The sequence below is a fragment of the Aethalodelphis obliquidens genome, unplaced genomic scaffold, assembly GCF_003676395.1.
Source record: "Aethalodelphis obliquidens isolate GAN/ISIS:26980383/991018 unplaced genomic scaffold, ASM367639v1 scaffold85, whole genome shotgun sequence".
In the NCBI taxonomy this organism is placed as follows: Eukaryota; Metazoa; Chordata; class Mammalia; order Artiodactyla; family Delphinidae; genus Aethalodelphis; species Aethalodelphis obliquidens.
The window spans coordinates 1,245,227-1,258,605 of NW_020838029.1; the positions used below are offsets into that span (position 1 = coordinate 1,245,227).

The 13,379-nt window shown below is 43.4% G+C and overlaps 1 protein-coding gene and 1 long non-coding RNA gene across 2 annotated transcripts in view; one reads left to right on the plus strand and one right to left on the minus strand.

Annotated features, from left to right (window-relative positions):
* The first annotated feature begins 1,128 nt into the window (after nt 1–1,128).
* Nucleotides 1,129–8,990, plus strand: LOC113613124 (uncharacterized). The gene is made up of 4 exons (XR_003430085.1): nt 1,129–1,143; nt 4,262–4,395; nt 5,520–5,606; nt 7,310–8,990. It is a non-coding gene; the product is annotated as an uncharacterized LOC113613124 (long non-coding RNA).
* A 1,433-nt stretch (nt 8,991–10,423) lies between these two features.
* Nucleotides 10,424–13,379, minus strand: part of VSIG4 (V-set and immunoglobulin domain containing 4) — a 28,990-nt gene continuing 26,034 nt past the window's right edge. The window contains exons 6-8 of the mRNA XM_027093581.1: nt 13,251–13,355; nt 11,001–11,022; nt 10,424–10,661 (exon numbers count right to left, since the gene is read on the minus strand). Coding sequence (XP_026949382.1) covers nt 10,424–10,661; nt 11,001–11,022; nt 13,251–13,355 — 365 coding nt within the window. The remainder of the gene's footprint in view (nt 10,662–11,000; nt 11,023–13,250; nt 13,356–13,379) is intronic.

A 13,379-nucleotide genomic window follows, 5' to 3' on the forward strand; every position in this document is an offset into this window, starting at 1 on the left:
GTAATTATTTGTTCAATAGCTATTTTCCACCACACTGCAAGTGCCAAGAAGGTAGGCATCTTATGTGTCTTGCTCTCCTCTGTATCCCAAGTGCCTCGCACCATGCTTGATACTTAGAAAACTCTCAATATATATTTGTTGAGTGAATGAATCTAGTCCAGCCTCATTGTAGATATGGCCCATAGAGGGAGAGGGTTTTACTCAAGGTCACACAGATAATCAGTGGCAGAGAATAGACTGTAGTCTGGGTCTCCTGACTTCAGGTGCACTGCTCTTTTCCATACATTCACCTCCACTATAGTATTTGTTCTTTGTACATGCTTATGTATTAATTTGGATCCTGGACTAGGCTGTAAATTCCTTGAGGGCAGGGACTACATTTTATACTTTTGTTGTCCCACATGGTAACTACTAGCTATGTGTGGCGATTGAACACTGGAAACATAGGTAGTCCATATTGTGGTGTACTGTAAATTTAAAACACACACCACATTTTAAAGAGTGTAAAATACCTCATTAAAACATTTTTACATTGTTTACTGGTTAAGATAACATCTTGGATGCATTGGGTTAAATAAAATATACTATCAAATTACTTTCACCTATTTATATTTCAAATTTTTAATGTCGCTATTAGAAAATTTGTGGCTCACATTGTATTTCTGTTAGATGTATAATACTGCTCTGCTGTGTATTTATTTTTCCCCTTGGTGCCAACCATAGAGCTTTGCAGCCAGTAAGTGCTCAACACACCCTTGTTGAATAAAGTTGACCTATAGTTGGTAGGTTAATTGCTGCCACATTTCTTGTCATTGTCACTGGGTTTGTGGGGAACCTCACAGTGAAACATCTATCCCCAAGCCCATGAGTACATGAAGTTCTTCAGTCTTGGCCTGGAGGTGCCCTGTACATTGCATCAGTCTTTGTATTTCCTTTCAGAGGAAGCCCCAGTGCAATCATACACATAGCAATCACCAGGGATGAGGTGGAGTGTGTGGACACTGGCTTCTTGCACAGGAAGTGGCCTCAGCTTTGCAGTTGTCCCTGGGGCATTTTCTTGACAGGCTTCCTATAGGAAGTGGGGGTAGGTGAGCACGAAGTTGAACTCAATGTTGAGAGGGGCTTCTCAGTTCCTTCATGAAGGTGAGGTAAGCTAAGGAATGTGAGGATCTTGGGCTCTTTCATTTGCTTATGCACTGATGCATTCACTTATTCACCTCACAGTTCTGGGGCAACTATTTCATCCTTGGACCTGTGAAGAAAGGTAGGGATCAGACACAGCCCTATTTTTGGCAGTTCTTGGTCTTTTTGGAGAGACAGACACATAAATGCAGTGTGGAGAGGTTTTTGAGACTAGAGGCAGGCAAAGCCAGGAGCCATTAATTTTGTCAGGAAAGGGGTGGTCAGAGAAAGCTTTCTAGAGACAGTGAGCATCATTATTTTATTTCCCCATCTTTTAGAATCTAGCTAAAATCCTACTTTTCTATGAACCTTTCTAATCACCACCACTTCCTCACTCTCTGCCCTGGAAGAATCATGTCTTTCTTACCCACTCTTCTGATTTCACTTTGTACCTTCATCAAATCACTTGTCTCACACTGTAGAGATATATATTTCCTTGGGTGCATGCCTGAATCCCTCTCCCCTCTAGCCTGACAATCCCTCAGTATGATGTAGTGACTGATGCTCAGACAGGCTGTGCATGATTTTTCAAGGGTGTATAGTCAATGTTACAGAGGTTGGTCTATAACCCAGGGTCTATAACACAGGATCCAAGACACAGGGACTCAGACTCAAAATTCAGTGTTTATTTTCATTCCAGCACTGAGTGAATAAATGCATGTATCTACAGTGTGGGACTCCCGCACTGTCTGCCTGCTCCCCCTATCCAACTCTCTTCTCCCTCATCCCGCCTCGTAAGCATGGTCAAGCCAAAGAACATCCAAAATGGAAGAACTCTATGTCTTTTGGTTGGACAACAGACCTAAAGGAAAAGTCCCGTTTGTGCTGTTGCTGCAAATTGGCCCTTCCAAACATGCTTTGTGTTTGTGAGGTAAAGAGGAGCTCTGAGGAGCCCCATGCCATTTTCTCTAATTCAGACCTTTTGCATAGTAGGTATGATTTGTAGATCCTCCTGGCTCCTAATGCTTTTTTAATTCGGGTATAGTTGTTTTACAGTGTTGTGTTAGTTTCTACTGTACAGCGAAGTGAAGTAGAGTTCCCTGTGCTATAAAGCAGGTTCTTATTAGTTATCTATTTTATACATATTAGTGTATATATGTCAATCCCACCCTAATGTTTTTTCTTTCATGGATCTACTATGAAGCTCAAGTTGGCCATCATTAATTACTACTTTAATTGAAGGCATTGTTTCCAGAGGGCCCCTGTTAAAAAGCTAGGAGAGTACCTTAACTGATAAGAGGAAAAAAACCTGAGTGGGTAGCTGAACTTAATCTCTAGGATATGAGTAGGGAGGAAGGGTCCCTCCCTAGAAAAGTGCCCACAGGACAACCCTGACTCCACCACAAGCTTTAGTCAGAAACCAAAATAAAAAGGAATTGAATCTTTCTAGAAGCCAGATCTGGGGAAACTGGTTTCAAGGACTAAGCCAATAAATTATTCTGGTAGAAGGAAGTTTTCTGCAGAGTAGTGTGAGTGTAAGTGAATTCCTATCCCAGGTAGTCCCCTAGAGCCTCTAGGCTCTGCATACACAGGAAAGACCATAGTGAGAGAGGGGCAGGTATGGAAGGGGTTATAAAGGAACCAGGGAATGTTTGAGTTGGAGAGGCCACCAAGATCATCTAGTTCAGCCTCTGTTGGTTAAATGGGAAACTAAGACTAAGGGAGGGAACAGAGCTGACAGATCTGGGAGTAGGACACCAAACTCCTGGCTTCCAGGATGTGGTCTTTTCTCTTGAACCCGAATTTATATGACTGTATGTAGCTTAGATAGATTATTCACGGAGGCTTGAGTACTGTCAAGGGTTCTATTTCTTCTATGTAGACCAAGGACTGAGACTTGGGCACTGCAATCATTGAAGGTGATCCTGTAAGTATACCCTGAAAGCATTGCAAGAACTGCCTCTCCCGTCTGCCATATCATCAGGATTTATGATGTAGAGCACTGCATAATGGGAATCCAAAGTCTTCCTGGCTGTGAATGGGGACTGCCCAAGGATTGCGAGCATAAGGCTCTAGGAAGTCATTCACTTTCTTCTCATAACTGTCATGTCCCTCATGAAGCCTAAAGGTCACAGTTGAACTTAAGTGTCTGGCACTATCTTTTCCTTCTCAAGGTCAACCACTTTCTTCATAACCAACATAGGAGAGTAGAAAAAGCTTAACATTTTAAGTCAGAAAGACCTGAGTACAAATTCTGCCTTCTCCATTATTTCCTAGTTTTGTGTCCTTAGACAAGCCACTTTACTTCCATGTGTCTCAGTTTCCTCACCTATAAATAGGAATAATGATAATACCATATTAGATGGTTGTTGATTAAATGAGATAACACATGTAAAACACATAATAAATACTTTCATAGATGTGAATTTTCTTTTTTCTGTCTGTGAGCTCCCTGGATGCCAGAATGTGACCTGTGGGCAGAGCTGTGCTAGCAGGCCCAGCTTCATAGGCATGTGACCTGTAAATTTTCACAGGTCCTCATACTTAGAAAGACCCCAAACTTAGCTTAATGTTCTGCTGTTGCCATCTGGAATTTTTAATTTCTTTTTTACAAAGGGCCCTTCCTTTTCATTTTTCACTGGGCCCTGCTAATTATGTTTGTGTGCCAGGGGAGATAAAATGGGTGTTTCAGGACTAGGAGGCATTCTGACAGGGTGAGAGAACACATGATTTGGAGTTGACAGAAATGGATTCAAATTCTAGATATACCACTAATTTTCTTTTTGATATCAGGCATTTCCTTTTATCCCTCAGGGGGTCAGTTTCTCAATTTTGACAATGGGGATTTTTATTTGATAATGTCTCAGCTTTGACATTCCAGGACTCCTTCAGTAAATCTGGGGAAACCTCCCTGTCCATAGGTCGAGCCTAGGGCAGCCAGGGCTTTCTGCTCAGACTCTCTGCAGCTTGGGGAGTTAGTATCTGTTGGAGTTCAGCTGGCAGTGGGTGAGGACATGGCAGTGAGGACTGTTGCTTCAGTAGGAGACCCTTTCACAACGGCACTCTTTTGTCATTTTGCACCCAGATTTCCGTTGGCTAACCTCAGCCTTATCTTCCTCATTTCTGTTTCCTCTTGAAGACACCAAGGGCCCTTCAAAACATAGGACCTTCCTGCTCACAGCATAAAGCCCAGTTCCCTCTGGTCTCTGCAGTTTGACTCATCACCAGGGAACCTATGCCTCCTACAAGATGAAGGCACCACTCCAGTAACAGGTATAGTATCAACTTGTCCTCTCTGCTTGGATTCCCAAACTGGGGCAGTGTCCATGGCTACCAAATATGGCTTGGATCTGCTCATCCCATTCTCCTTGGACCCTTCTCAGGAATTCTGGATCAAGGGTGGGGGAGAAGAAGTGTCCCATTGGTACCCTTCTCTCCTGGAGCCTATAATGATGAGAAAGGAGGATGACATTTCCTCTCCAAACAGGCTGTTTAGGGGACAGCAAAATGGAAGTGGAATGTTCTCTGGAACCAGGATCAGGATATTTAAATAATGGTCCTGGTTTTGCCATTTACTCATTGTGTATCTTTGAACAAGTCCTTTTTCCATTCTAGGACTCATATTTTTGACCACTTCTGAAAAGAAGAGGAGGGGAAGGATTAGATGGACAGTGTCTAGAGACTCTTTTAGTTTTTATATCCCTTATTTTGATAGTTTTTAGCCCTCTGTTGAGAAAGGACTTGAGAGTGATGCTGAGTAAATATCTCTGGGTAGGGTTGAGCAGGGGGTTGAACTATGCCTGAAAAAAAGTCCATACTGCTCCCAGTATGAGGGGGCCCAACTGGGTCAGTTGCAGAGCAGGTCTTACTGCTTGGTGTGTTAGCCCTCCCAGGGTAGACAGGGAGCAAATGATATTTTATGTAGTATAACAGACCAAGAGAAAACTTTCACAGACCCTCAGTATCACTCCACGTAGATATCCATCTTTTCTTCCTATGGGTCTGGCCAACCTTCCTCAGATGAACCTGCTTTCCTTATATACACTCTGTTGGAGAGGCATGGACTAAAACATCCAATGTGGAAATAAAACCAATATAGTTTCAGCTCAGCCACTGCCTCTTTCCATTAATACTGGGGCAAAATGGTCTATAAGGCTCTTAAACTTCATGTACTAAGAAAGAATCTTTAACCTCCTCATACCTGTCTTCCTTTTTGATGAAGTCAGAAAGGGCATTCAGGAGGCTGTGGACATCTTCAGTTTATCCAGGTCTTCACACAGAAGCTGGTAGCCAGTAAGGGTAATGATAGAAGAAAGGCATCAGTCCAGTTCTCTCTCTCCCACTACCCTGAACTCAAACTCTATTAATCAGCTTCCTTGATTGGCTTCCACTCACAGCTCCAGGGACTGAGCCAAGGTGCCTGTGAGCTCCTATATGAGAGGCTCTGGAAAGCTCACCAAACACTTTCCTGACAACTTTGCCAGGTAAGTCTTCTTGTCCCCATTTCCAGAGAAGACAACTGAAGCTCAAAGGGCAACTGAAGCCTAAAGGAAAACTTTCCCAAAGCCATGATTGGCTAATTAGTGCCCCAAGCAGCATTAGAATCCAAGTTTGTCTGATTCTTTCCACTATGCCATATCTGGTGACCAAGATTGTTGCTTTGGCTGAAAAAGCCACACTTCTGGGTGGCTTGGAATGGCTTGGGTAAGTAGAGAGGGAAATGAGGGGATGGAAAATATCATTTAGAGCTTTAGGTTTGAAGTCACTCTCAGATATCAAATTGTAGGAGCATGTCATCTGCTTACCAACATACATTTACCTGAAAGGGTTAAGTGTTTTTTTTTTCAACGCACTATGATTTTTTGCTGAAAGACAAGTCCCTCTGACTTGTGTTAGCTGGGATAAGGCTTTCTGGCCTCATAGGGTAGTTTTATGTTCCTCGGAATGTTTGCCTCTTTTCATGCCAGTATATAATATAAGCCAGCTACTTTCTCACAGATCAACTACCACATCTGGAAAAGGGAGGAATTTAACACGGACTATCTGGAATTTTTAGCAACAGTATCTGGGTATTGCCAAGTGAATTCTCTCGGAAGTTCCAGGCCTGATCATGCTCCTGGCAGCTTCTTTATTTCTCTGATGGCTGTGGGTTGAATGATCCCAGTACCTCACTGCCAAGTCCACTGCCTATATTTTGCCTTCCTTTTTGATGTGTCTCCCTTTTCCCAGAGAGATATACAGAGCATGGAGGTAAAAGGACCAGTGAGGAAAACTGGAGGGCATAATAGGGTGACATAGGGCACAGCCCCAAACTGTGTACAACTTGTATGATCTTTAGCAACTCTCATCCTCAGTGTGAGCCTTCATTTCCTCATTTATAACATGAGTAGGTGAAACTAGATGAAGGTCCTTTTATAGCTGCTATTCTTGAGTCCTGATTTGTTAAGTGCATCATGTTAGGTAAGTCTGAGACCATAAGAAATTCCTGTTTCATTGTCCTGACCCTGTTAAGTCAGTGGTCAATGGCCCTTGCTTTCCTTGTGGTAGTTCAACCACCTTTTGTTTTTCCTTTGGAGCATTTGTTATGTATCAAATACTGACCTAAGGGCTTTACATACATTATTTCATGTCATTCTCACAATAACTTATTAGGTAAGTACTATACTTATGCCCATTTTGTGGATGTGGAAAACTAGAGCTCAAAGAGATGAAATGATTTATCCAAGATTTCTCAGCTACTCAGTGGAAGAGCCAGAATTCATGCCCATGCTTAAACTCAAAGCCTATGTCCATAGTCATAACACTGTGAGAACATAAACTGAGAGAGTTGGGAAGGTGGGACATGGACATTGACTCTGGGACCTGGTCCTTTCCTGAGGTCAGGGAGGCAGGACAATGACCAAATTGTACATTCTCTGCTGCATAGAGAATCTCATTGGAGCTCCGGATCCCTATAAATGCCATAGCTATAGGACTCAGGCCTGAGGACCTCCCCAGCTGAGCACTGAGGTTTCACCTGCAGTATCAAGTGGGCTTTTCTTACATACCCTAAGGATGCCTCTTCTGGTTAGAAGCCTTATTGCCTATTTTGTTCACTTCCTTATTCCGGTGCTTCAGCTAGTCCCTATAGCCTCTGCAGTTTCCCTGGTGCTCAGGGTGTGACTCCTTTCTCTTTCTTTCCCTCCAGGGCCATATCTCCCAGGAAGATCTTGCCTCCCCACTGAAGCCCCTGGCCCAGCCTCCTGCAGTGCCACGCTCCGTGTATTTGACAAGCTGAGTTAGACACTCCATGTAGTAGAGTGTCAGTTTGTCAAATACCCCAAGTGCGGCATATGCCTAGCAGCTCCAGGCCAGGACAGTTGAAATACATCTGATAGACTGACAGCTGGATGCAAGAACACACACCAAATACCAACTAAGCTCTCAGAAGTTATTTTCGGTGACTTTGAGGGAATTAAAGCATTGTACCTGAGGGTGTTGGGGGGCGGGGAAATGAAGCAGCTCTGCTTATACACAGTGGGAGCCCTAGGTGGATACAATAGTCTTGAAAAGGCATATGGGCCCCAGGGATGGCAGTACTCCTTTATTCATTACTTTCTTCCTTCACATTCCCCTCCCAGAGTCCCCTAAAAAGGACATCTGAATTCTCACACAAGCATCATCACAGGGCTTAGACACCCAGTTTCTGGACACTTAACCTTGGCTTCTAAACACACTTTGACCTTACCTATCTCTCTCCTTTTCTTCATGCTTTTTCTCCTCCTGGGAACACCTTCTTCATTTCTCTCTTCTTATCCAATTCTTTCCCATACTTCTTGGCCAAGCCAAAGTCCAGTCTCTCCAAGGACTTTTGAAAGTCAACCTATACTCTTTCCTTCTTCATTCTCAAAGCACTCCTTGCCTGGATGCTTGTATGTACCCTTTTATCTCCTACTGCCAAATGGTACACCTTGAATTGTTAGTGGACTTTTGAAGGGGATATTTTTGAATTCCCCACTAGATTGTGAGCTCCTAGAGAACAATACTCTTTCCTTAATTGCTGTCTCCCCATTCCATCCCTACTCCAGCCCCAGAACAGTACTCAGGTAACAGAAAATACTTAATAACTGTTTATTGGTTGATAGACTTTCCACTAGTCTATTAGTTTTGGGCCTTTGGGCCAAATGCTACCCAGGAATTTTGTAAGAAAACAATTAAACTTTGGTCGCTGCAGTGCTATAGGGTGTGTGAGGCAATTGCCAACATGGAGGGTTTTTCTTCCTGAGAAATAGGGTCAAGAGTCAGAGAAGGAAGGCAAAAATGTAGACTCAGAGGGCAAGTAAGTTTTGGAATTACTTGGTAACAAAAAGTTATACAGATGCTTTATTGCAGGATTTTTCAGAGACTTTAATATTGTAATGTTCCATTGGAAATCTCCAAGAGAGGGCCATAGAATGAAGCAGTTCCCATGCTTATCTGATCATGGAAATGTTTTTCTGTGGGCCATTTCCTGGATCGAGTGTTCCATGGAACAAAATTTGAGAAATTGCCTTAGAGGAACTTCATATCTTTCCTCTCTTCTGGAGATCTTGTCTTTTTACTCTTCTACTTTTCTCCACCCAGCTACCTGCCTAAGACAGGTCCTGTTTCATTATACCATTTTTGTTTAGCCTATCCTGCATATTTGGGCTAGCCTTATACTTAGGACTTTCTCACTGGCTTGTCTTGCATGAAAAAGATTATCAGGTTTTAGGCAGAGATGATCTCTAGAAGTTTCCTGCTGCAATAAATATGTGCTCCTAGGTCTGTAATTTTATCTTGTTTTATCTTGTTATCTTGTGGCATTTAATAAACTTGCAGTATCAGTGTCAACCTGCATCATAGAAAGAGTTTAGAAGTTTACTTTCATTTTTTCCTACTCTGGAACAATTTATGTAGCAACAACAAAAGGCTTATGGGTCCCAGGGATGGATGTACTCCTTGATTCATTACTTTCGTTCCTTCCTGTAAAGCGAAGGACTCTTTGTTCACTTTTATGTATGATTTTGACTTCTGTAATCAATTCATAGGGGAGCAGCTGCTGGTTAAACCTGAGCTGACCTTGGAATTGCATTGTAACCAAAAGTGGCACATGTCAGCTTCCATAAAGGGTGAAGAAGTTGATTTGACATGCATTACCTGAGGGAAAGGAAACAGTGTTGAACTGACCCAGAACAGTTCCTCTCTGAGGACACTGATTTAAAGGTGTATTGTGTGTGCACATATACAGACAGATAAACACACACACACACACGCACACACACACTCACACTCCTAGTGCTTATTCCTGTTTGAGAAGAGAGACTTCCCTGCTCTGACCTCTACCCCACAGTGTAAGAAGGGGCCAAGAGATAAAGACGATCTATGAAGAGTACAACTACTCCAAAGATTTTAGGATTCTAGGAGGTGGAAATCCTTGAGGGTGATGCATTCATACTTTGGAGAAAGGGGGATCTCTTTATCTCTGCACCCACAGTCCGCTTTTTTAGGTTTCCAATTGACCTGGGAAGAGTCACCCAGGTGGAGCTGGCAGGATGATTAAAAAGGGAATAGAAGGCAGTTGAGTACTGTTTTACCAAATGTTCATTGTGTTCCAGTGAGCTCACTGCTGAAATGAGGTAAGGGTAGCATAGGTGGGAAGAAGGAAAAAACAAAAAAGCAAAGGTGCTATCCATACTCCCAGGGGCCCAACCATCTCAACTAGTCTCACTTTAATCACTCTTGGTAGGTCCTTGAGAGAGGACCAATATGACCAAAGTTGCTGTTATGTTTAGATATTTATTGAGCATCAGAAGAATACCAGAGCACTAGACTCACAGTACAGGAGCAGAACTGAACCCTGGCCTCTTACATGACAATCTCAATTAAAAGCTATCTGGCACTAGAGAAAAGGAAGTGATCCTAAACCTAACTGGTTCCCTGAGCTGCCAGAGCTGAGCCTCCCTCTGGTCATTCAGTGGTAAGAGGCCAAAGTTGACTGGTGTCTGGATGCATGATGACCAAGTCCTAGTGCTATAGGCACTTCCCTCTGGTGTTTGGAGTGAAGCAATGGAAACTCCAGGCAGGGACACTAGAAGGGCCTAAGGCATGATCCAGCAGCAGGCTTGCTTGAGGTGCATATGGTAACTTCTTAGGCAAAGCCATTCACTCTTAGCAACCCCAGTGTTGGCAAGGAAGACACTTTGGACTATCCAGGAATAAAGATAGCAGGGAAAGGGGCCATGCAGAATGCCAGGGATGAATAGGCAATTATGTCAACAGACTTTGGCCCAGTAGGACATTTTTAGCAGCTGCTCTTGCCCTTGGTGACCAGAAGCTCATAATCTGGGGGAACCGTGTGCAGCAGGCGAGCATAGTCACTGTTGATCTGGGCGATGATCTGGTACTCCTGGCCCAGGCAAGGTTCATCAGAGTAGTCGTTGTCCAGTGTCTGGGAAGCTGGCTCTTCACTGGAGCAGCCACTTGTGAAGATGGCCACCCTCATGGTTTCACCAGAGTCACTGGCCTCCCCGGCATGCACCCTGTGTTCCAAGAGCCCACCATCCATGAGAAGAAACTTGAATCTGGTACCCTGGTTTCCCACTTTTCTGCCCCAATTCTTGCCAACTGACCCTCAGGCACTTGCCACCCAGGGATTCTGGGAATGGAGGGCTAGAGGACCTGAATTATTTTGTGTGTTCAATAGGCCAGGACAGTACCACAGAAGATGCTTCAGAGAGGGAAGGAAGTTGTGCCCTGACCCTGAAGGCCTCTGGGCTTAAGATTGGGCCTGTGCCAAACCCCCTTTCCTCTATGCCAGTGACGAACAAAATCGAGGGCAAGGAATGGGTCAGAAGATAAAAGAAGAGAGGTTATCTTACCTGACCACTTCACAGACATGCTCTGGAAAAAAAGGAAGAATCAAGTCAGAAGTCTCCATGGGGAGTGAGTAAGAGCCAAGCATGAGTACTTGTCAAAAGGTAAGGGAAGGGGAGACAGAAAGGGGGATCTCAATATGTCTCAGCCTTCCAACAAATAGGAGCTGTTGGGAAGGTGAGTTGAAATACAGGGATGCAGATTTATCAGGGAAATGAAAAGGAAGCACACTTTATCACTGTCATCTTTGACTGACTCTGGACATTGGGCTGGAGCATTTGCTTGGTATGGTGGGGGGAGGGACACTGGAACTGGATCCACTCTCCACCCAGGAATCTTGCCAAAGATCCCCAGGCAGTCCTTGTGAGAAACTTGGCAGCCATCCAGAGCCCAGGTAAAAGGGTCTGAATTAGTCTGATGTCTGGGACTTTGGTTTGAGCCATTCCCAAATTCACTTATCCCCACCCTGCACCCAGGAAAGATCTTGGAATAAGTCACCATTGCCCCCTAGTGTCAGTGGAGGAGAAGTATCTACATTCCATGCAGGCTTAAAGGCTCTAGCCTAGTACGAAGATAGATATCTCTTGGTACTGCCCTCTAGGAGCTTGTAATCTTTCGGAGATGCAACAGGCAATGCATACATTAAACCACAACAAAGCAAACACGGCATGCTGCAGCAATTTTACTTTGTGATAGAGCCCTGTATTTCCATGTCTTACCTCCCCAGTTGGCCTGGCAGCTCCTATATTGTAGGGTCTTTTTCATTTTTATATGCCTAATGCATGGTACATAGTAGGCACTCAATAACTACATGTTAAATTGGATTGATGCCCTAAGGCTGTCTCCCTTATAGAGAGGTAGAAAGCAGGAATTCTGGGAAGGCAATCCAGGAAGGAAAAATTATAAAGGCATGAGGTGTGTGGCCAATTTGCCTGCTTGACTCCAGTGTCTGGAAATGAAAATAAGTATAAAGGCATGGTGGGGATTGACAAGATAGGCCAGAGCCACATTATAGAGGGCTTTGAATAGAATGCTACATTTTGACCTCTACCCCCTGAGTCATGAGGAACCCTGGACTGTTTTTGAAAGGAAAATAATCATATGATTACAGTTTATATCCAGTCTCATTGAGACTATAATGAATGTTTTCCTTTTAGTACTCCTGGGATTTGTGACCACTTGAGATATCTCCACATCCAAGTTTAGCCTCATGGGTCGTAGCCATGGCAGTTGGCCAAGACCAGAGCTTACACTTGAGACCCAGGAAAAGGAAACACTCAAGGCTCCCTTCTCCTTTTTGGTTGGAGAGACCCATGGTAGAAACCAGACTATTTGGGAGTAAGAGCTACTACAAACGAAGAGACACACAAATGCTAGTTAAAATAGCTAGTGCAACAGGAACTGAAGTGCAGTTAGGTTTTACTTATAAATCAACATTCAAATTCTTTTTCCTCCTCTGCTGGCAAATAGATGTTAAATGACCCTGACAACTACACTGTAATCATGTCACTCCTCGGCTTAAATATTTTTTAGTAATTTTTAATGCAAGGCTTAGAGAAGAAAGTCCAGATTCCTTAACCTGTCATTCAAGACCTTCTATAATCAGGAATAAGCTTTCCTTTTCCCCTGTATTTCTCTATTGCTTGGTTACATGAATTTTCTTTATTGATGACCCCACTCACATTCATATTTCACCATTTTACCCATTTATTCTTGTAGTTTCTCCTTCCTAGACTATTGCTCCCTTTCAAATGGTTTTCATCCTCCAAGGAATGGTCTAAGCCCCACCTCCTTCTGAAATCCCTTGCTAATTACTCTAGCCCTAACTGACTCCCCTGTCCTCTGGATACCTTTAGCACTGATTGTCTTCTCCAGGCTTTGAGTCCATAGCCTTTATAGCTATGTATTGTTATTGATAAACTCCACACTTCTACCTTGATTCCATTAATCAAATTGTAAGCAACTTGAGGTCAAGGACTGTGACTTCTCCTTCTCTTGCATCCTCATTAGAAAACTCATTACATAGATACTGTACTCAGTTGGGTACCAAAGATTTGTGAATTAACTTTCATAAGTTGTATTGTCATTGTTGCCTTGCAGGTCTGTCTCCATGGACCCCCTACCCTCACTTTCAAACTAGGCTAGGAGCCCTTTGAAGTGCCTAACATAGTGCTTGATACTGAGTTTATGCTCAACTATACTGCTGAATGAATGAATAAATGAGCAAGAGCCACCCAATCATACTTATCACTCACCCTGTTGGGATGTCTTCCGGCAGACCATGATATAAGTCATTGTGGTGACCACAATACAGCAGAAGGAGATGATGAGAATTATGGCAAAGATAGGCAGACCATTTCCTAGGAGGTAAAACAAGACCAAGT